This window comes from Melitaea cinxia, chromosome 3 (assembly GCF_905220565.1).
Source record: "Melitaea cinxia chromosome 3, ilMelCinx1.1, whole genome shotgun sequence".
NCBI lineage: Eukaryota > Metazoa > Arthropoda > Insecta > Lepidoptera > Nymphalidae > Melitaea > Melitaea cinxia.
The window spans coordinates 5,253,173-5,279,239 of NC_059396.1; the positions used below are offsets into that span (position 1 = coordinate 5,253,173).

Sequence of the window (26,067 nt, forward strand, 5' to 3'; positions counted from 1 at the left end):
GTTAAGATAATCTGACGTGTGATGGTTTTCAACAGATAAAAGTTTTTCATCATCGAATTTCAATTTATCTATAGGATATATCGATTCGCAATTGTCAATTTAAAAGTTGTAGTTTATTATTTAATGTGAAACTGGCCCTAATGGCTATTTTAGTTCCTACGGTTAAAGCTTTTTAGAAAGTTATGAACAGGATAATCTTTGTCTAAAACCGGTGATTCAGAGCCTAGTATAAGAGATAAGCCGATAAGTTATTAACAATTTACTTACGAATCCGAATTCTCCGATTCAGTTTCGCTCTCCTCGCTCCTCTGCGCTTTCCACTTCTTATACCTATCTATAAGATCCATTAAATAAGAATTCTTCTTAGCCTTTCTGATAAACTGAAACTTCAACAACTCCTTTGCTGTCGGTCTCTGAAATACGAAAAATTAATATTTATTTTTACAAGCAGATTAACTTAAAAGATTAATACAAACTTCTTCAATCTCAAATACATTATTCATACTTCTACAAGTCGCACAACTTTTTAAAGGTAAGTCGAGAAGAAAAATACGATTAATATTTAAAGTCCAAAATTCCATTACCATAATATCTCTTTGAATGTTTACTTCACATAGCAAACAGAGATCCGAGACTTAAATTAATTCGTATGAATAAATCAGTTCTGTACGGTGGTAAGGAATTTCGCTAAAATATTTGTAGTAATCCAAATCCGCAGAACCATTGTCATTCCAACGTACAATCAATCACTATCGATCACAGATAGAGCAGGCTTACATTTTCGGGATCCTTATTCAAGCACGCCTCGACGAACTCTTTGAACGGTTTCGAGTAACTGCCGGTGAGTTGGGGCGGGTTGTTTTTGGGAATGAGAAATAGCACTCTCATCGGATGAAGTTCGGAGTTGGGAGGTTCGCCTTTCGCCAATTCTATAGCCGTAATTCCTAGCGACCAGATGTCGGCCTTGCTGTCGTAACAGGACTGTTTGATCACTTCAGGCGCCATCCAAAAGGGCGTACCGACGAATGTGTTACGCTTGCTCGTTGTGTTCGTTAATTGGCCCGCGACACCTGGAAAATATTTTAATTTTATAATAAATACTGATTATTATTAATGACATAATTCTTTCAACATATGACTTTCACAATACGTCTCCAATTTACAATATAATATATATTCACATCAAACGATGCTCTATGAACAAATAACTGGTTCTAGTAGATATTTTAATATGATAATACATTTATTTCATAATAGAAAGATATAACACAATCTTGTATATATTTATATGTGTAACTTGTCCAATTTACATCAAATTAACATCAAAATAACATTATAATATTTCAGTATTTCGAAACTTATGCTTAACTACCTATTAAAAGAATAATTCTTTCATTCAGATTACGATTTTCAGGGTCATATAACGACAAAACTAAATATGCCTGGAGCTCACTGTTTAACATATTTCTAAAAGGTACAAGAGCCAGTAAGGTACTCGTCCTGTACAAGCGACAGCACTCTAAACGTCTCACCCACCTCTTGACATAATATAATATAAGATGGAAATATACATGTTTGACGTCACCGGCGAAACTTGAGTACATTTATAGTTGACTCCAGAGCACATACAGCAAGGCGACTGGTTCAAATATTGAATGTTGGCTTTAAGCCAGCCTGCGCTGGGATGGTTTACTTAAAACGTCTTAGGTTTAAGCTATTATATAAGGAACAAATAATCACGATAATTAAGTGCACATCAATTCTTGCAATAATTCTCAGCGTAAAAGAAAAAATACAATGAAGGGAAGTAAAAAAATGTTCCAAAATAACAGCGACCCATTCTAATTAATTGTTGATTAAAGAGACAACTAGACTAAATTACAGACATATATTATAATCCATTAGTAATTTGTAGAAGTATATTTGCGTTGGTATGGTATATTGACTTCACTAACTCTCCCACAACTATAAACTACAAAAATACATGTGGCTATATATTTATAGGCAACTTAATAAAAGAACACAGTCTCGTTTTTAGTCCAGACAAAAATGGACAACAGATTCTTAACTGTAGGGATATACATCAGCGTTATCTTTCCAAAATATCTAATCCGTGATGGTTTGAATAAAAAAAAGAGATATTTAAATGTCTGAATGCAGTTTTTAGCTCTAGCCGTTTTAATCGCTACGATCGATCCGCAAAAAATGTCTATCAAAAAATCATAAAATCGATGAAAAATCTTCTAGGGATTCGGTTTCGACTAACAATAATGACGAAACGATTTAATGGCACTGAGGTGCGCCCGTCCATCAAGTTGTAAGGTTGTGGCTGTGTCACTGTAATATCTATACAAATATTGACAGATTCTCGTTCGAGGTGCAAGTTAATGACCGACTTCTTATTAACGAGACATTAATTAATCTTCCCTTTTTTTTTTAGATGTCCCATGTTATTATTTTTTTTATTTTATAACTCTCCCCCCTCAGGCTCGCCTGATGAAAAGTAATTACCATAGTTTATAGACGCCTGCAACACCAAATCATCGCTAACGTATTGCCGACTATACCCTCAATCCCCCCAGGAACTCTGGTCCCCTTACTTAATACAGAAACACAACACTGCTTGAAAGCAGTATTATTTAGCTGTGATTTTCTGCAAGGTCGAGGTACTTCCTCAGTCGAGCTGCTCCAGAAGCTTTGAGCAGGTTATTTCCTGCTGTGTCCTCAGATAAAAGTCTAACGTGTGGATTTAAAATAACAGTCAAATTTTTTAGAACTTTCCACACGAACTAACTTAAATGGTATTGGTAAAGTTGTTCTCAGGTTATGGCCTTATTAAGATAAATAGAGATTAATTTTTATATTTACCGGGTGTTCAGAAAATAAGAATTATATCATTCACTACTTAGCATAGCACAATCATGGCACTGCATAGTTACTTTCTGAATACAGTTTATCTATAATATAAAAATGAGTCGCTGAATGTGTTGCTAAGCGCAAAACTCGAGAACGGTTGGACCGATTTCGCTAATTCTTTTTTTAAAATATTCCTTGAAGTACAAGGATGGTTCTTACGGAGAGAAAAATTCTAAAAAAAAAATTAATAAAATTAAAGAATCGACTGTTAGGCGATACGAAGTTCGCCGGGTCAGCTAGTATATAATAAAAACATAAATTATTCGTACACACGTGCTAACTATATTTGTATAATTTCTCAATATATTTTAGGTATCAGCATTTTCTTATCGCTCCTTAATCATGTGTCTGTCTCTGTACATTCTATTAATCACGTTCGCTTAAGACCGAAAATGGTTATTATCAAATCGCGGTGGCAGGCGATTAGTACCATTTAATAGAGACACTAAAGCCGAGATATCCGAGATCAAATCAAATTAATCACACAATACTCGTTTCGTTAATTATACTCTTATTTATGTCAACTAGTGGTCACCCAGTGGTCGAAATTTGACCATATAAATAATTTAAATAATAAGTTTGAACATTATTAACGTTCTGTTCTCAAAGACTATGATTCTATAACAATAAACAAAAGAGTATATATGCACGTGAGTGTCAAATAGATGGTGTATATGTAATGTTTTTTTTTTTAATGATTTAATATATTTTTTATGCACAATTAAAAAAAAATTAGCATTCTGTACTCCTTTATATAAACTGTAAGTGTGCGAAATTTAATACTCCTCCGTCCGCGCAATTTTCGTAAAATGGGGTAAAAAGTTTTAGCTTTACGTATTAATATATAGAAGATATTAATTGATATGTGCTTTGTCAACGAATCACGTCAAAACTTTAAAAAAATACTCGAATGATACTTTTTTACTTCATTGCATGTCATGTAATAAAACTAAGACAATAAGATCACATTAAATGAAAACAATGTCATACTGTCAAATTAAATCATTCAGCCGTACGAACGTATCAAAAAGAAAAAAGTGCTAAGAAATAAACAACAGTAGCCACAATGGTTAGCTAGAAAACATAAATTGACGCATTTCAAGTGATTGCACTCTAAAAACAATTACGATCAATAAAGTCTATTAGTTATCAAGTCACGCGGCTTGAGAGCTCTTAGGCCAGTAAAATTGGAATCTAACCTCGCACTAAATTTCCGATCTAATTTATTTTTTTATAAGGTTTAAGATCACTTACTGAGTATAAAATCACAAATTGCTGACAGATTCCGGTGGAGCTTCAAGCGCCATCTTGAAAAAACGTTTTCGACCGATATCTAGGATTTATTGCAGATGATAAAATTTTGCATCTTTTGTTTCCTGCACCTAAGTTTTTTGTAAAACCACCGTTTACGATTTATGGCCATTTAATGAACTTTACTTAGTTATTTACTAGAACGATGACAGAGAATTACTAATAAATCGGTGTAGGTATTGCTTAAAAACTAAAACGTTACGGTCGGACAACTGTTACTCTTGTTGCCTGTGTGAAAGTGTGTGTATATCACGTGACGATAGTTTATGATGGTATAACCATACAAACAACAACGCCATGTCCCTAAACGGACACGTACTAGCAACGTTTGAAAAACCTTCTCCAAATAGTTGTTCAAGCGTGCCGTCGGAGTTTACGCAATAATATAATAACACCGATCACGTCCGATATCGAATCGCGCTACAATCACGATATTGCCACCGCTGAGAAACTTTTAAACAGTGGTAAATAACAGGCGAAACGAACCAAAAGTTTTTGTTCGATTGCTAGAAAAAGACGTAATATTACGAACATTACGTAACAGTTTTCATTTAGTGATACACACTATTAGAGAACAAGTAATCTGAGAAACATACACAAACATGACACAAAATCATGTAAATTAAGACAGTAACTATACGACCTTACTATGACAGATTGAATTAATTATTAGACTGAACATCTTCGTCTACTTTAATTAACCTCCGAACAACATCATATTGGGTTATAATAACGGTAAATAGACACTACTTAAAATAAACAAATGTAGTAATTATTATTTATAGTGGTACATTTCTTTAAGCTACTGACAAAAAAATGTTTGTTTGAATGCCTATGGGAACTGCTATGAATAGAGAAATTAATATCTCGTTCCTAACGCTGGTTACAAAAGTAGACAGACTTATATAATACATTCCACTGCTCAAATGAGAAAAACAATTACAATAAACGTCAATCATTCTAACAAATATTACAAAACACAAGAGCATCGGTGAAATACTTTAAGTTTTTTAAGGTTTATTTCACAATAGGCTTTATTAAGCTCTCAATGTTACAGTAATTCAAATCACAATATTATTACATGCGATTATAAATAAATATCAAAGTCACTATAATTGATTTAAAACGATTAATTGTGTAATAGTCTGTGTAGTAATAAATGAGTTCTTACGTAACTCTTAATCGAATTTGTCACCTTGAAATTAAGTTATAAACTAGCTTATTGTTATTATAGATTGAAACTATCTGCACTTGCAGCATTCTTGTAATTGTTACATTTGTTGTTTTATTAAAACCTATTAAATAGAATATTTGAATTATCGAATAATAAGAAATTATTATAATGAAACAATTGTTTCCATTGTGCTGTAAAGTATCCGAAACGTCGGGCATTTAAAAAACGTAATAAGCCGCGATAAACCCCGAAAAAGTTGTTTTATTATAATGAGTGAAATTCGCAAAGACAACAATAGAAAACCATAAGAAATTATGTTTATTTATTCGTTTAAATGACTTATCAACAGTATAACAAACATTACATTATAACAAGTATGTACATTAATCTTGATTAATAGACATGTTGATTTTTACGCAACAAAAAAAAACATACACAAAGGTAATTTAGGTTTTATAGGTTTTTGCCATAAAAAAAAGAAAAATTCATTACCTATATAACCAGTGTTTTCATTAGTTTCCTTGCAAATATTGCCTTAACATACAAAAATATTACAATTCAATAATAAGTTTTAGAGGGCTATAACTCTAAAAATGACGTCTCAGACTTGACAATCATTGTTTTCATGTTGATTAAATCACTTCGAAGATTCGATATATTATAATTATTCACAAGCCTTTCAACTTTCGATTATGAGACAATTAATAGATTTTTGTGGATGTTACACTGATGTTTGACGTGTTTTAAGCGTGTGTTTGTATTGTGTGTTTTTGTACACCGGAAATTCGTCCTACTAAAGACCGTTAAGTAAGAGATGTTTATTAATACTTAACCTAATAGAACGGTTATTTGACCGCGTTTGAAGCTTTAATCAAAATTAATAAAATGATACCTTTCATTTTTTTTGTTAACTTAGTTATCGTACTTTAAAAAAAAATAATGATATTAATAGATACATATTTTGAAATAACAAATGCTCGATATTTTTTACAAAAAACGACAAACTCTTATATTATAGACTCAGCCAAATAAAACTTTTTTTTAATAATACTGTGAAAAAAATATCATTCATGATAAAAAAAGATTATCGTGAAAGTTTGAACCCTTAATAATAATATTAAGGGGTGTATCAATACGATTTTAGGTTTTTTTAAAGTAATCGCATTTTTTGTTATTTTGTGCGATAATATTGCTGACTAGATTTAATTATAAAAATGATGTAAGTCTATCCATATCTTGTGGCTACGCTTGCGTAAATACAGGAAGTATCTTATCACCAAGGACTACCGTAAAAATAGCTTCAACTAGACTTCGTCATTAGGTACTGAGATTAGCGGTAACAAATACCTAATTTTATAAATTACATACAGTTACAAAAGAAAGTAAGTATATTGAAATATATATATGTATTTTATATCTCCCTTGTGTCTTAACTCGGGAAAAAATATTTGGGAAAAACCTTAACCTCTTTTGATAACTCGATGAAATACAAACGCTTACGCTTCAGCTTGTAATATTCCACTGCTGGGCATAAGCCTCTTTCCCCATCTAGGAGAAGGATCAGAGCTTACTCAACCACGATGCTCTAATGCGGGTTGGCGAATATATACTACCTACTATGAGTAACGATCAACATATACAAACCGGGACCGATAGCTTAACGTGCTCGAGGCACGGTGGGGAGACCTAAAAGGGCTAACAACTAGACCGTAAATAAATATTTGTATTAACACAAATATCCACTCCGAGTGGGAATCGAACCCACGACCGTCGGTTTTTAGGCGCCGCCGACACGGCACACGCACCATTACACCAGAGCGCTCGATGAAATACAAAGGTTAAAAAAAATATTTCCTTTATTTCCTCATGCACGCATGTAACAAAATATTCCCGGCACTTATCTAAATAGAATAAACAACGGAAAATTTTACATATCACGATTCAATATAAAATTTAAGCCGCTCTGTAAAAAAATTTATAATAAAAATAAAGACTAAAATGAAACATGACTTGAGAACTAAAAATTCTTTTTACTGGTTATAAACGCATTATATACAGAAGCATAAAATATAAGCTAAATTCGTTTCAGATAATTCATTCTTTTTCTACTGACAATAATAGTAATTAAGACTAACAGTATAAAAATTACTATTCTCTAACAATTAGTTTTTAATAACATACCGTCGCAAACAATTTCAATTACTTTTATCTATGACAATGTTTCGCGTATCTATCTAATCTAGGGTTACTATTTTAATTTCCACCGACTGTAAATACAATATATGTAGGCGAAACCGACGTTTGTCGCGGTTCGGTCACATTATCTACATTCCCGTTACTGTTATACATGAAACGGGAGAAAGTGGCGTGTTGTTTGTTAACTGGTTTCCATACAATTGACGGTGTTGATTCTAAATTTGCATTATAGAGATAATTCATACATCATGTTTATATTAACATTGCATGTTGCATTGTAATTGGTGCTCAATTTTAATTTCGAACATACATGATTTGAATAAATTTAATCTCTCTTATTATGATTCGTTAAGCGACGATAGACGATTTCAAATTACTACCGTCTGTTTTTGTTGCATGCTTAATTATACAATATGACTATCAGTGACTGAAACTTATTAATCATTAATCATGAAATATTTTTAATTGTTTTAAATAGTTTTATAGATAAATTTTATTTTTATTGCGGTTTTTTAATAGTTCAAATAGCTGTTTGAAGATATAAAAATAAACCTAAATTGCCACCACAAATCCATCTAGGTACAAATTCAATTAATTTTGAAAATACATCATATTGTAAATAAAATATTATCATCATCATCATCATCATCATCATTACAGTCTATACAGTCCACTGCTGGACATATGCCTCCACAAGTTTACGCAAAAAATAACGTGAACTCATGTGTTTTGCCCATAGTCACCATGCTGGGAAGGCGGGTTGGTGACCGCAGTACGTATAATGCAGTAAAATATAGTGAAGTCTATTTAATCTAAAGTATCGTACCATTTTCAACTTGCACATTGATAGGTTTATAGTGCCAACTTTCTAAAACCAATCGCTGTATATGCAAATTCTATTAATTAACCGTAATATTCGTTGCTAAAATACTTCTAAGCAAAGGCACTAACCATTTAAGGCAGAACTGTTACATTCAACGTTAATTCATGTGTTTAGCTTACCGAAATCGGCTAGTTTGACGTCCCCCATTTCACTCAGTAGAACGTTAGCCGCTTTGATATCCCTGTGCAGCTTCCTCTCCGAGTGCAGGTAGTCGAGACCCCGCAGGACCTCTCTTAGGATAACTGCGATATGCATCTCTTCGAAACTGCCCGCTTTCATGAGGTCCAACGCCGACCCCCCGCCGAGGTATTCCATAATAATCCATAATTTTGTTCCCTAGAAAAGAAACACAAACGTTTAAATAAAATAATTGTGTTTGCTCGCAAACGAAAAAAACCGACTTCAATTACATCGACAAGTAATACAACGTAGGTAGACGAAAAAATAGTCAAGTAAATACGCATTATCAAAGATTAAGTACTCCAAAAGTTGTAATCAGATCTCGATGAAATAAATTTAAATGTGACGTAAATGTGAAACGATAAACATCGGCTTTCGATTAAATTAAAAATCATCAAAATCGGTACACTCAGTAATAAATTATGTGAATTTTCGAGGGTGTTCCTCGATTTCTCTGAGACCCCATCATCAGATCCTGATTTCCTTATCATGGTACCACACTTACGATATCTCCTTTCCAACAAAAAAAGAATTATCAAAATCGGTTCATAAACGACGAAGTTAACCCCGAACATACATAAAAAAAAAATATACGGTCGAATTGAGTAACCTCCTCCTTTTTTGAAGTTGGTTAAATAAAAAGTAATAAAAATAAGCAAAAAGATGTTTTCCAATCGCTTATTAAACAGGGCGATTGTTTTGTTACTACTCCCGATATAAAATGTATTTGTATTGTAATACGTCATTTACATCGTATGATCTTAATTAATTATATAAAATAATATACATGTGATTATAATAACATAATCTTTACGACATATAAACACAAATTATCAACTTATCGTTCGCCTTACGCATTAACCCTGACATTTTTGCAAGTTTCTGACGTAAATGCTACCGACACCCTTCGGACGGAAATTTAACATCAATCATTGACGGTTCACAAATAAGGTATAAAATATATAAAAATTATTTTATTACATAACAATTTATTTTTCTATAAGAGGCAACGCCTCTAAATTCAATTTTCATGTCACTGTTAATAGCTTTTTGCATCTATACGATAATTATGAGACATTATTAAAACCCTTTCTTCCACCTCTTCTTGTTTATTACAACTATTTTAAGATTTAAGCCATTTGTTACAGGAAAAACTCAATATATAAAGGTTTTTCGGTGTAGTTATTTATCGTATCGACTGCTGCTCCTACTGGATATGGGTCGTAAATCTTTCCGGATCGGAGCCAAAAGCCACGGGAGACAATAAAAGAAGCGGGAGCGCCACGGGGCGTGGACTGGTTACAACTTATGAATATGATTCCGTCTGGTGACTGTTCCATGCATGTAGTGTAATGTAACGCGGAAGACGACAATGGGAGCAACGGAGCGAGGATCCGGCGCGGTTCAATCACGCTCCATCAGCTGATTTTCGATAGGGTTATGGCATGCAATAAACAACGCATAAAATTATAATGTAAAATATACAGATTGTACACTGCGTGATTCCTCTGTGTGGCTATAAAAGTGGGCGTGAAAGCTTGGTGTTGTTACAGATTTTTCAAAACGCTGTCTTTTACGACTACCGTTTATTAAATTAAATATTAAAAATAAAAGAATTGTTCTAAGATACGACAGACGCATGCATGCGTCTGTACATACAAACAGGCGTCACACCAAAACAAATAAAAATGCAGAGATAGCCAAATTGCTGATTTTCGTGAGTAAATAGAAAGAACAAATTTTCAATTACCTTTTTTATAAAGATATATAAAACAATGTAAATAACACATTACACATGTTAAGATAAAAATTATAAAACAAGTACGAGATGTGTTAATTCGTGGTTTGTTTGTTTAGTGATAATTGATAACAACGACGTAGAATCCGTAAGACACAAGTCAACAAGATACGGCTTAATTTACAGCGAGTAAACTATTTTTAAAGAACTTTATCAAATATTTTAGTCATGTAAAAAGACAAAATTTTAATAAAATAATAATAAGTTTCTTTATATTTTTTTACCGTTTGTATAATTTTGCATTAATCACGTGTCAATCAAAAGGTCAAGTGTAAAGACGTTTCAATGAAAATCGGTCTTTGGATTTATTTATTCAGAATCAATTAAAGAAATTAACATAATTAATTTATACAGAAAATAAAAAAAAATTAATGTAACATTATTTTCTAAGAAAGAAAAATAATGACAATTTTTTAAATTACTTATATATAAATAACTACTTATTAAATTATAATATGTTTCATAAAGATATCACAAGCGTTTGATATTCACATCCCACACTTAACGACACGTGTAGAAGTAACATCAGAATATAAAAGTTTTATGCCCGTCAAAAGCTAGAATATTTGAATAGGATAAAGGCAATAAACATGTTGTGAAAAAAGATTTCACACAAAGTTGGGCTTAAAACTTTCTCTCGACAGCCCTAACAAAATTCACTACATCGGAAGCTGTGGCCACACGTGAAGTATAATATACACAGTACGTATGTATAATACACGAAGCACCATTATTTCAAATGAGTACCGGATACAATGGAATTGTGTATGTGATTAATAATTCCTTACAGTGTTATTTTTGTAAAGGGGTACAAACATAAATACTCCGGAATTATGTTATGTAAACAAAACGATTATAACAAAACCGAGTTCTCGGTGTAACAATCTTAAGCTCACGATTAAGATGCGATAATTGAAATGTAAAATAAACATAGACTTTTTCTGTTTTTCTCGGTTCTGTAGAGCTCGATTTACGACGTCTTTAAGTGGTTTAGAAAAATGTAGCAAGACAAATATCGATATGTATTTAATTTTAATTACAAAACCACGCTACGATCACGGTACTAAATAAGCGATTACATATTTTCGTCGATAAAGTAAGATAACATGATTATGCTTTTTATATGCCTAGTGAAATATCTTAAGTAATATTCAATGTTCTGTACGTTATTCCAATCATAAAGCTACATCAATTTTTAATATTAATCAATGTAGGTACCTAAGAGATACCGTGAAGGGTTTTTGACTTTTTTCGTCAGTCGTAATATGCGTGCCTTATGTAAACGCCGAAATATAAAAGATGAGAAAAACCGCAGTAATAAGAAAAACACTAGAAAGCTTGTGTAGATAAATACACATTCACATTAAAGCTTATCTCTAAGAAAAAAGAAATATAATTTATTAGGACATAAATTATTTCCTTTTTTCAGTTTATTAGCTTGCATCGTGTAAGCTCGTTGCCATGACAACGTAAGGAGACAGGTCAAGGACCTCACTGTAGCGACATCGCATGTAAAACAAGAATTTTCAACTATTAACCTAAGAGAACTTTAAATAAGGGTATCTCTAAGACTTGCTCAAATTCGCAAGCGTCAACAGCAAACTGAACACAGATCCTTCAAGTTATATTAATTATAAGTTGATTCATTAAGCGTACTCCATTATACAAAGTTGAACTAACGTGTTCACGCTTTAATTATAACTTGACGAAGCTATCGTTGACCAATTACAACTGTCAACAATGCTGACGTTGTAACAATTCTTAACATTTAACCCAGATTAATAATTAAAAAGGAACGTACATATTTTATATACCCACTCATTATAATAATGCTTTTAAAAACATATTATTTTTATTTTAATGGTCTTAAGAGTAGATGTTTAAAAGTAACAAAGGCTTTCTATAAAAGCACAGTAACAAGGGGTATGTTCAATGGTTTAACTAATTCAAGTCTAAGGTTTCCATGACAACGCGTGGAGTGTTCCCGCCCCTTTTCTCTCTCTACTCAAATAGTTATCCGGTCCATTGGTTCACGTTACTTTTCTTAAATAAAAGTTACCATTAAAGTCATTGAAAAATAAGTATTTTAACTTAAAATTAATATTTTGTTTACTTTAGAAGTACTAACGTGTTAATAATTACTAAACCTCTTCCTGTTCGTATATTATCTTCCATGTGTCATTCATAACGATACTGTTTCAATTATAATAAGAACAATAGTAACATTAAACCTGTGTATGTCAAGATAAGCACAATATACTTTAATTTGAAATGTACTCACGAGTATATTCAACGGAAATTTCAATATTCGTCGGCACTTCAGCAAACCAACATTTCAATCAGGGACAAAATTAATTCGATTCACTCGAGTCGTGTACTGAAATCAATATTATTCGAAGAGCTGAAAACTGGGATCAGTGCGAGATGATAAAACTCTTGTAACGTATACATATATTCCCCTCGGTCCCTTACTTCGGACTTATCTACGGATTTGTTTTCACAGAGGGAATTCGGATAAAGCTTCAGGGAGGGCTCGAACCACGTAAGGATGGAATTAGTCGTGCTTAAGATCTGGGACCGCTTATCCTTAATGCGATAAAGCAAATGGCGCACAAAATGTGTATAGATATCGATAGAGTACATATATACACATCTACAATATTTTCACAAATGTTGTTACATTTATTTAATTTGATCTCGATCTATTAAAAATAAATACAAATATTTTTTTTAGAAAAGTTAGTATAACTAACAAACAAACAAGTGTAATATATAAGTTGTAATTTGCTAAATTTTTGTTATTTACATTAGTTAAATTACTATAACTACCGAAAAAACACCCCTCAAACATAATTAACTTGAAATATTGTTAATATTAGTAAACAGTTAACTTAAAGAGACATAACAAACTTAATAACGACAACCGCACGGCAGTGACGCTGACGTGGCGATCCATTTATCTTAGCGATAAAGAATAATTTTCCGTGACGTGTCCACCGAGTTTGTTCGCCTTACGACATAAGTTGGTGTCGACTTCTCATTTGTCATCGGGGAGTGCACGGGACCGACAGCCGCACTAATCTTGACATTACAGCAAAATTATCCCTCCGAGAGAAGTATTTCGGACGAAACTCTCTTTAGACAAGTAAACACACTTAAAAACTTAAACTCTCCGGAGACATTATTAAGGTTTTCGTAAATTTAGACAGTACAAAATAAACTTTGCGCGAAAAGTCATTGCTCACGTCATTATATATTTCATAAGTTCTCTTATTATATGCTTAAAATGTTTAACTTTTACATAATAAAATAAAGACCAACTGGCAAGGAAAATTAAAATTTTCTATTAAAATTTTGATAATAAAGAACAAAAGATAAGACATCAAATATATTCATGGTGTTCACGCGAATGTAATGTTAACTCAAATATAGTGGCTATTAGGTTTAAAGTTATAAACTGTTTAGTTTAACTAATGAAAGATAATAAAACTTTACTGAAAAGACGAATTCGTTACATAAAGCATTTAAGTATCTCTATAAAATTGAATATGTAAGTATACATACTACTATGCAGGCTACGGATTTCGTTCGAACATTTCGAAAACAGTCGCGTACCGCCGTAAAACCGTCCGTACCATCATCCCATAAAATCCCCGCGAGGGCTCTCGAAGCTATTTCGCAACAAGACGACATTTTAAATGTATATGTGTTTTAAATCACTAATTATTATCTATTACCTCTTAAAATTATAATAAATAGTCTTTTCAATCATAAACACGTTGCATTTATTTTATTTACTTTTATATGATATATTTATTGTTTGTCTTCGATTTACGTATTAAACGTATTATGTATTAAGCACATGAAGCCATCTATTCTGCTACGTGTAGATAGGGCGAGCGACGCGACTCTATTGTTACACAAAATTAATGTGTCTGGCTACTTCTACGCTACCTAAAAAAAGTGTTTACGATAAAGTGGTTTCATGACAAGCTGTTTCGTGATTCATTCTTTAAGTTTTTATTTTTTAACAAAAAGCAGTCTGAATTTAATTTAAGAAAACTTAAATCCGAGATAGAAAAGCCAACAATGTTATTTGCTACATTAACCGCAAGTTTTTGAATAGACGCTGTGGTTGCATTTCTTTGTGAAAAATGAAACATAAATAATAGTGCATACATACTTGACTTTATATAAGATGAAATTCTCGAGCATTCGTAACGGAACTTGATTCGGAATAAAGCTTTTAAGAGCGTCACTGGGAAGTTTATTGACAATTTTCAAATAAAATATAAAGAGTTCGATTCTATTCGGTTTTTTAAATGTCAAATATATGTTTGTTTATTTTAAACTGCATTTTATTTTCTTGGTTTCAAAGCTCAATAAAGACAAAGGGATAGCAATACTAATGCTCCATTGTCTATCCGCATGGTTGTTCGGCTGATATACCTTTAAAGATACGTACTTTAAATTTTATAGAATACAGTATATTGTCGCAATAACAACAAACAATAAAAAAATATATATTTTAATAACATGTAATATCATAACTCTGTTAAGAAAATTAAAACTCGACAAACAGTGAAAGGAGTTATTATTTCTTATGTGCTTGAGAATAAAACATCTCATTTTCGCATTAGCCGTAATTATCGTAACGCTTAACGTTACGTTTGTTTCATTCATTTAATTAGCCTACTTCAATCGGTCTTCTTTTGTTTTTCGTATACTTTCTGCGTCTCATAGATTAAATAGAATCACATAAAGTTTACGGTCACGGGAAAACAAACCATTAAGTTGCAGCGTAGACGATGATGGCAATGGATTTTTTACAGTTTTTCTATCCTTAAAAGTAAGTACCCGTTTTACCACTAAATAACCACGGCGTTGCAAACGTGCCAAAGTGGACATCAGATGGATTGAAAGCGATTGTCGTAGGTTCGAATCTGTGCTAATGTAGTTTTAAGTACGTTTCGAAAGAAAGCATCGTGGAGAAACATGCAAGTATCGGAAAAAATTGTAAAGTTGTGCATCCGTAGCGAAATAGCAAAAAGAATGTCTTATATTTCTATCCTTAAGCTTTAGCAGAAGTCTTTTTCAAGCATTAGATTTTTAAAAGATATTACAATTCAAACAGTTAATACGGAAATTTTTATTTATGATGGAAACGGCGAAAAAAGGATAGCGTAGAATAACACACATTGTTTCGAAACTTCGTTAGATATACGCAACTATCGTTTCATAGAAACCTTGAGAATCTAAACACGGCAGTTTGTAGAGATAACCCAGATACCTGTTTATGAGAGTACGGTCGTGATGGATATGGTTTATTATGATATCGGTTGTAAAGCCATCGTAAAGCATGCGATATGAATGTTTTAATGTACGTATGAAACCTCGGTTAAACGATACATAAACAAATATTACTAGTCGATTTGTCAATGATTTAGTGTCCTATTTTTACATAAATGGTGGCGAAAGTAATGTTTCGTAATACTTATTTTTAACTAGCTGTCCGGACAGACTTCGTTCTGTCAAAATATAATGGTAAGAATTTTTTTTTGAATGAACGTACAAATAAATAAATTAGTCTAAATGGTCGAGCCATTCTCGAGTTATGCGCTTAAAAACATTAATTTTTATTTATATAGATCAGCGACTCCGACATTTCTTTTCCCATCAATTTCTTGCAAATTTATTATTCTTCTTCTTTAAATTAACTGAACGTAATTTTTCAATGATTTGCAATGTAGACTGACACTGACTGACTCATTGACATCATCAATCCAATTTTATTTGAAATAAACTTCGAACCAGATATTTTCTCTGAGAATGGAATCATTCTAATCACATTGTATCGGGTGAGTGTACTTTCTTATAAGAATACTATTCTTGAATTATATTGGTTTAGGACCTTGAAATGTAAATACAGAGGTTATTTAGTTTGGCACTCGTTTAGAAGGGATTTTGCTAACTTGTATTTGTTACAGACTTCTATTGGAGTCACGACTACAATAATATGACGAAAATTGTTTATAATTATGTTAGCTTTAAAGGAGCATAACTGTAATGATGGAATATTTTAGATACCTATTATTTCACCCATAAAAACAATATTTATTGCTGTTCTTTCTTTAAGTCATTGGTCTAATCATAACCTTGTCTGCAAGCATGAGATTAACGTTAATATTACCTTAATTTTTTTTTTCAATTAGGTACCCAACTATCAATAGGTAAATCTCTTATGGTTTGTATCAGAAACATGAATGATTTGCATGAGTAAATTGGCTATTAACCATATAAGGATTACCTGACTGCTTAAGTTGTTAAGTTCCAGGGCTGGCTTTATGTAAAGATATGATAGAAAGCATAACGGTCTGATCGCTGCGTTTTTTGACTATGTCCGTATACGTATAATTTATTAAAACTAATTCTTTAAATATTTTCTCTTGATTCTCTTTTCATTGATTTGATCATTCCTTACTGATCCTAAGGTATTACTTCCTTATTTGATTACAGCTATTGTTTCAGTGAGTCACAGCGTGAAGTTTTAAGGCCTACACACTTCTTGAATATTTTTCTAAAAACAGATTATTTAAAGCAGTAATTTTTTCAAAACCGACCGTTTAATGATAACATTAGTGTACCTAACGAAAAAAGCGTAAACAATCTCTGCAGATCAGATTTAAAATATAAGAATATAGAAAAGACGATCTCAACTGTAGTTAAACTAAATAGCATTTAACTTCTTTTCATTTCATTTAAATATCGTCGTTTATCACGCGACTTAAGTGATGCTGGAATCATTAATCACAAGTTGAATCGTCCAAAGCAATGAATATTCTGATTTTATTGCTTTTATTTTGTTTCGCTTTTGTCTTGCAACGCTTCGAGGGGGTAAAAACATCTCCTGCTGGAAAAATCATTACTGAGTAAAAACATTAATGTTTTCTATGGCCATTAACATGACAATTAGTATAACAACATTAGTTTAGCTCGTAACTGTAATATCGAACTTATTGAATGGAATATGTGACCTGTTCTGTACGTGATTAAATAAATAAATAAATAAAAACCTTCATGTCTGATGAAATAGGATCTAATCTATTACCATTGTGATTACACTCGCAATTTACAATAACAACATAATTATTTTTCACTGATAAGATATTGACAACTGTAATATATTTTGAATACTTCGATAAATATTTACAAAAATTATAATAATTTTTACTGATTATAATTACGTATTCAACTTTTATTTTTCAACTACTTAAAGCATCAAATTTCAGCCATATTTGGTATATAACAACAATAGATTTAAAATTAGAGATCCGAAAACAAAATTATCATTCATTAACAACAGAAATCCAGCAAAATAAATTATCTATTATAACGGTTTAACCCACTCAAATCGAAGCAATAGACAAATTAACAAACATGAACTCAGCAATAGTTGAATAATCTAAGCGTTATAAATAATGAAATGATTATCAAAATTATAACAGTAATAACGTCAGCAACACGCTGTTCATTCGCGTCGTAACTCGTGCCATTAGCTCAGTGGCAAATGCCGATATGAATTAAGATCACGTTGTACACAATGAGACTGGTCCTTGACCCATCGCAGCCGGTTCGTGCACTTTTACTATTCGAAACTGCGCTGTTAGATCATGAATCCTAAATGCGCTTTAACCATTTTAAACACCATGTATTTGAACGTTTACACGTTTAATTATATATTATAGAGTGTTAAGAGTTTGTTTTTAATATTAAAATATAATAAGAAAAGTATAACTAAATGTATACTTTTTTTTTCTCTTCTTTGATATTTGAATATAGTGATGTCCCAAAGATAAACGATGGAAAATATTACTGGTTATTAATTCATAATTAGTTTACGTTTGTTGCCGATAGTTATTACTTCCATAAATACAATATCGAATAAAAAAATAATAATAAAAATACGTGTATGTCATGTATTAACAATAAAAGATATTATTTTACACATAGTACACTCTTTTACAAGTTCTTATAAAGCTTTTATACAATGTATATAGAGATTACTTGTACCCTTCAAAGAAAAATCATATATCACTAACAAAACCTTAAGCGTAAGATGGTAAACGTAAGCTTCAAAGGTCTTAAAGATTTCTGAGAGTCTTTATTTTATACCCTTAATATATTAGCCAACCCGGTTAACTTCGAACCGCTTTTTTTTTGGTATCGCAGGGGAACCCATTTACGGGTGATATCCAGGATGCCCAGGTAGGCATTCCTAGACCGTATGTCGGCTTCAGCACTTGGGGGTGCACTACCGACGAAACCCGAAGCGAAGGCACAAGCTAGTAACACATTTAATAAGATTAGTAGTCGCCTAATGGTTGAAATTCGACCATAATTAATTTAAATATAAGTTTGAACATTATTTAGGTCCCGTTGCTATACTTCCATAATAATAAACAAAAGAGTATATATGCGTGTACTTGTCAAATACATGGTAGTGTGTGTAATGTTTTTTTTTTTTACTGTTTTTATTTATTTTTATGCATAATTTAAAAAAAATTGCACTCCTTCTCTATATAAACTATAAGTGTGCGAAATTTCATACTTTTCCGTTCGTTTAACTGTCGTAAAAAGTGATACAAAGTTTTTGCTTTACGTAATTAATACATAAAAGATATGTCGATTCTACGCAATATTATTTCCCTCAGTTAACATATTAAATGAAGTACACAGACAAACCACAGCCTAATATGATAATCATGAAGCAACGAAACATACCGCAAAGTAAATTTATCACGATCCGATATTCACGATTTCATAAGGTTATATCTTTCGGGACTGGGGCTTTTACGGTTGCGTTACATGATTCAAAATTACAGTGGAATCGTAATGCCTATTTTATGAGATTGTATCATAATGTTATTTGCTTCCCTTAGATAAATAACAAAACTTGTGAGATGTATTAATATAAGATTAGTTTTTTTACTCAAGTAACAAAACATGATATTTTAAATAGCTCACCGCATTTTAATGCAGTGTAATAAATTCAAACAAACTAAATAGGCTGGTAGGAACTAAAAGTACTGCTAACGAGAAACAACTCTATCAATTCTTCATATATCTTAAATTACAACATACAATTAACACACCAAAATCAACTCAGTCAATTCAAATACATGTTTAATTAGTCGTTATGAATATGCGTTATTTTCATATGACATAATCGTGCTTATGGCACACAATCACTGTTACGTGTAGCTGAGCATAGCTGTAGCAAAACGGAACGACTCCCACGCACATGAGACGCATAAAGCTAAGCGTATGCGAAAACGTCGGGGACGCTGTTATTCGAAGCAATGAGCAGCGGAACGTGCGTTCCGCTGCTCATTCGCGTCCGCCGACAAATTTTTGCTGTGCTCAACGATCTCCTTACATTACTACACAGCAAATGTAAAAACTATGCACATCTAAATTATGTGCCTTCTCATCAGGTGTCAAGTTATATCTATTCTGTACTACACAGCAGTATACGTTCAGTCCTACGAATAGATACACCCGTCTGTTATTGCCTCGTAAGTAATCGTTTTACTGCCCATTATTACACTGAATAGAGATTCGTGCCGAAATTGTACTTTCTAATGTTAATACAATGCATTATTACTTACGGATCTCGTTCTAAACTTTTATCACTTGTCTTTTACACGGTCTATACGATTAGTAGTTATGTATCTGGACCGGATCAGGATAGAATGAGGCATGCCAGATCTGGCAAGCTCTATCAGGACCAGGTCTGGCCCAGACAAGGATAGACTGATGTAAAATATAATCAAGTATGGTAAGGCATACTGGATAAGGACCCGGTCTGGCCCAGATCACGATAGCCTGATGTAAAATATAATCAAGTATGGTAAGGCATACTGGATCAGGACCCGGTCCGGTCCAGATCAGGATAGCCAGAAAGAAATTACGGGAACTGAGCCTGAATTGCGCTATCAATGTTTTAAAGCGCACTTAGTATATATACAGTTATCAGGACAGTCTACAGGGAGTCCATTCCTACACAGTGGAGCAGTCGTAAGTAGTAGGAAGTAGTTAATTAGTAGTTAATAATTAGAAGATAATAAATGAAATTTAATTAATAATAATAATTAATTAATAATATAAAAAAAATAAAAATAATTAATATTTAAAGTAAAAACATACATTAATAATACATTGGAAAAAATAAACGGAAATAAATATCATAATAATTATGTTATGTAACATATTTATAATATAAATTCACTTTTTTTATCATACAATTTTTTCAAGAATATAGGTACATTCGTGTTTTTTAAAAGGACCGGACCGAACTGACTGATCAGAATGAGTTGAGATTTCCTGACCTGGACCCGATCAGGAAATCTCATCTCATCCTGATCAGGTCCAGACAAATCTTCTACGTTATATACCTTATCCGGTCCAGATCAGGCATGCCCGGTCCGGACTTCTAAGGAACACGAAAAAATTTCTACTCGGGCATAATCATACTCATATTTAAACTAAAACATAAATTTTAACATATACATATTTTAATATTAATATTTTTTTAATACAATATTATTATTTTATTAATGATTTAAGTCCTAGTTACATGAGATTTACTATCTACATTTCCAGAAGTAAATGAAGAAACATAATAAATAACAAGCTACAAATCAAGCATTTTCCCGGACTGCTATAAACTTGATTCTGGGGAAACAGATCGACGGCGGCTCGATGGAATGAGATCGTGCATACTTTATCAACATACACGTATGTGTGCTAAGACGCGTGTATCATTACAGTGCTTAAAGTAGATTGAGATTACAATCTGAAAATGAATCTATTGCATTTATAATTTGATATTTATTATATTACCATTGCTCTACAAAAAAATGTTATGAACTGACTAACTCCGGGAGTCTTACTCGAAACAGTAGATATGTTTACACCACGCTGTACCACTAAAGGTTAACAAATAAAGTCCGTGCTAAAAGTGATTATCAGGTGTTTATGACAACAAAAGAGACCAACGGCTTTATTTGATCTCAGAGACTCAGTGAAATTCTGCAAGAATCCTGTCAAGTAATTTATTTCCAAGAATAACAATAGTATTAACAAAATTTTTTGGCTAACCTTATTACGCTTATAAGCTAACAGATTTTTTTTTTTATTTGAAATAAATCAAACCAGCTGTTCTTTATGAATGTAATTACAACCGTCGGACGGCAGTAGAATTTTATTATTACGAAATTAGACCCATATGTACCTATATCCATATAAAGTTTAAGGCAAAAAACAAGAAAAATTCCAATAGGTAACTAATCTGGAAATGAAAGCAAAGATGTAATATTGGTCGAACTATTAATGCGACGCCGCGTTGGCGCAGCGGTTACAGCCATGGATTGTACCTGTTGGCGGCTGGGGCGTTGGCGGATGCGGGTTCGATCCCCGCACATGACAAACATTTTTATTGGCCATACAGGTGTTTGCCGTGGTCTGGGTGTTTGTGCAGTCCTTGTGGGTCTCCCCACCGTGCCTCGGAGAGCACGTTAAGCCGTCGGTCCCGGTTGTTATCATGTACACCTGATAGCGATCGTTACTCATAGTAGGGAATATATCCACCAACCCGCATTGGAGTAGCGTGGTGGATTAAGCTCTGATCCTTCTCCTACATGGGGAAAGAGGCCTAAGCCCAGTAGTGGGATATTACAAGCTGAAGCGTTGTATTAATATTCAAATAAAATATCGCCACCCGTAACAAAGCGTAGCTTTAAAACAAAATATTCTAAATTCATGTTATCGTTTCATTAAGTCGAGAAAAAATTTATACTAAAAATACATTTGAAAGCTCGGGGCAAAATCACGAATTTAATTTGCTTAAAGTATCGCGGAAATTGAAAGGTTCCTTTATTTAAAAAATCATTTTTATAGTTTTCACACTTTTTCTCTCGTCGAGACAACCTTTGCTCTTATAAAATTTAAAAATAAATGCTTAACAAAAACAATAAAATACATTTCGAATAAAAAATAATTAGTGCATAAAACGAAATATCATCTATTCCATCAAATTGTAGTTGTATTTTTATTTTTTATTTAATATATATATTTACATACATTTCAGCATCAATAGCTATGATAACAGTATGCAAAACCGAAAAATTAAAACATTTGTTGAATTAAATATGTACATACATGTACAAAGTCGTTTTAACTAGTAAAACGTTACCTTTAATTCTATCACATAGTCTTTACCAAAAGCCATACCATTTTAAAACCGACAAAGCATGTATAAAATATTTATCTTACATTTTATATGGCCAAGAAAAAGAATAATAAAATTGCATTTCCACAAACAACTTTTATCACGAACAGAAGGCAACAAATGGAATCCTATTGCAGCAATATGAAACTTTTGAACTGATCTAAACTTCTTTCTGTTCCCTAATGGCTCCATTCTGAGACCCGCAAGGGAAATGGCGTGAAAGAAAATCTAACAGCAATAGTGTAATGTTTCCTTGTTCGCGCGAGTATCGCGTGTGACCGCAACATAACGGAATCGGTATCGCTCTCTGCGTTTAGTACTGCTTGAAGCGAACATACATAGAAGGTAATTTAATAATTAATAATAATTTATATAGTAAAACGTTTTATTTTTTTAAGCAACGAATATAAAAATAACACATTTTTGCTTCATAATATTTGTTTTTTTTTTATGTTTTGAAAAAATTGGCAATATCTTAATATTCTAATATTTTCAATTGTCAACACCAGTAGGACCTGTTTCTCCTCAATTAATAAACTTCAACTTTAAGATTAATATATGCTAATAGAAATATCTCATAAATATAGTAGAACTCAAGAAATAAGACTACCAGACGGTTTTCAACTTGGTTACACGACACAAGAACGGAACGCCAAAGGCTGGGAAACATACTGTACAGTCAACATTTGCAGGGAGCCTACAAAATCCACGACAACGAAACTGTAAAAGTTTTAACATTTTCACCCATTATTTTTCACAAAGAAATATCGAGGGATAAATTTTTTATGAAAAATACGATTGGGTCGCAATCAGTCGGAATAGCAGGCGATGTCTGTTCCTTGCATTTTTATTTGAAATAATATTTTAATGTTTTCTTTGAAAGTATCTCAGACAGAAAATTTTAACTTCGAGTGATCTCTACTATTTTATAAAGCAGTACGTGTTTTGTTAACCAGTGGTGGAAATGACGTGTGTTTAATGTTGAGATTCAATTATTCTTGTTCAAAATTTATGTTAGTACATATATTACAAAAGTAACATTAACTTACAAAGTTTAATGTATGTTGGATTTATTAAAATAGTAATACTACGTTAATTAAACGTAAGTTAAAGTAAATTAAAAATATTACAATATATACCTTGTTTAAGTAAATCTATTCGAATAATTTGAAATCGAATCGACTGCTAGTACTTTAGGTATGATTATTATTAGTCACGACCGTGAGATTGAATCGAGAACTACAAAAGTTGCCTGTGAGGATACAGATTGGTACATTAAACTGAGCCCGGGCTTACAAACCATTATATTTCAATTTTTCGACGTTAAACTTGCACAAACAAGCTCTATAGCCACTACAGTCGCATCGTGATCTGCGAAATGGAGTAAAATGGCCGAAGGCGACTGAGAGTCTCGCTTTAAAGAATATGACAAAATAAATTGTAGAATTTAGTAAGTGCTCTTTGAGATTTTTTGTCTCTACACTACATTTTTATTATCTTTGTTTGAAAATACATCATAAAATCATATCATCTCTTTAGCATTTTAAGACTATATAATAAATTTTCATAACAAATTATGTAATGCTTAAATTTAAGTCAAACATTTGAACAATTTTTAAAGCGAATACGAAATAGCATTCCTTAAAACATAGCAGTTGAAGTATCGCAATACTTAACGACGTCCTCTCCTAAGAGGTTCTGAGCATGGAGACGTAAACAATTTGAGAGCTGCTGTACTGAAAGCAGCAACAGCAGCGGACGCAAGCTGAAGCAGTGTACCGGACGGACCCGCCCGTTAACAGAGCACTAATTGAGTTAATGAAACGAAATTTTATAGAATAAATTAGAACACAATATACAAATTTCGAAAGAGACAACATACAATATCACTAACTTATAATTGATAGCTTTGCGTTGTTATTAAAACCAACCTACACAGAATAAAATACAAAGTAAATATAATATAATTGTGTTTGCTCGCAAACGAAAAAAAAACCGACTTCAATTACATCGACAAGTAATACAACGTAGATCGACGAAAAAATAGTCAAGCAACTACGCGTTATTAAAGATTACTCAAAAAGTAGTTATCAGATCTCGATGAAATTTATATGTGACCACATGATAAACATCAGCTTTCGATTAAATTAAAAATTATCAAAATCGGTACACCCAGTAAAAAGTTATTAGGGATTTTCGAGAGTTTCCCTCGATTCCTCTGGGATCCCATCATCAGATCCTAGTTTCCTTATCACGGTACTAAACTAAGGATATCCCCTTTCCAACAAAAAAAGAATTATCAAAATCGGTACATCCAGTAGAAAGTTATGCGGTATAATACAACGTAGGTCGACGAAAAAAGCGTCAAGTAAAAACACATTATTAGATATAACTCGAAAAGTAGTTGTTAGATCTCAAATAAATTTAAATGGGACCAATTGGCACACACCACCTTTCGATTAAAACAAAATTTGTCGAAATCGGTCCACGCGGGCAAAAGTTCTGATGTAACAAAAAAAAAAAAAAAAAAAAAAAAAAAAATACAGTCGAATTGAGAACCTCCTCCTTTTTTGGAAGTCGGTTAATAAAAAGGTAATTGTTCGTTTGAACTGTTAAGAAGAGTAAAATAAGTATACCGTTTATTTGAATTACAAATTATAGTGTTATGCGTAACAAACCTTGATATAACAGCTCTCTTCGTGTTTCATATATAAAAAGATGTCTCTTTAGTTACCTGAAACAAGATACCATATTTACAACTTTTTATTCTATGAATATTGCTGAAAATCTTATTTTGGATTCGTAGACGCCGATCAGATAAGATATCGTTAAGTATATTTTCATATTTATATCATTCATCGACAATTATAAAATAATATCTGCTCAACAACCGCTATAGTGTAGTGGTGCGAGTAGTAATAAAAGTAAAAATTGTGATTTCCAAAGACTATATTTCCACTATAATTACATAGGTAATTCTAATCATTATCATTTTTTTATATTATTTGTAAAAGGTCTCAAAATATGACATTTTCTAATTAATAAAAAAAACTTAAAGGTATAACGGTTCGGAACTGTATTTTAGAAAAACGCGAGTCCGATCCGCAAATCCGATAAGGAGACTTTAGAAATATTCGTACAATTGAGACCAAACACTGAATATATCCCTGATGAAGCCAGCCCTGCGGTCACCAACCCGCCTACCCAGCGTGGTGAGGCCTATGTCTAGTAGTGGACTACGAAGGCTGCTGTGATGACTGAATATATCTAAGATGACTCAGATATAATCTAAGAACGTGTCAAATTCTGAGATAGGCACA

The 26,067-nt window shown here is 32.3% G+C and overlaps 1 protein-coding gene across 1 annotated transcript in view; it reads right to left on the reverse strand.

Annotated features, from left to right (window-relative positions):
- LOC123669329 (serine/threonine-protein kinase 26) overlaps positions 1–26,067 on the reverse strand; it is a 92,794-nt gene that overhangs the window by 10,946 nt on the left and 55,781 nt on the right. The window contains exons 3-5 of the mRNA XM_045602936.1: positions 8,600–8,816; positions 778–1,070; positions 268–413 (exon numbers count right to left, since the gene is read on the reverse strand). Of these exons, the coding sequence (XP_045458892.1) occupies positions 268–413; positions 778–1,070; positions 8,600–8,816 (656 nt within the window). The remainder of the gene's footprint in view (positions 1–267; positions 414–777; positions 1,071–8,599; positions 8,817–26,067) is intronic.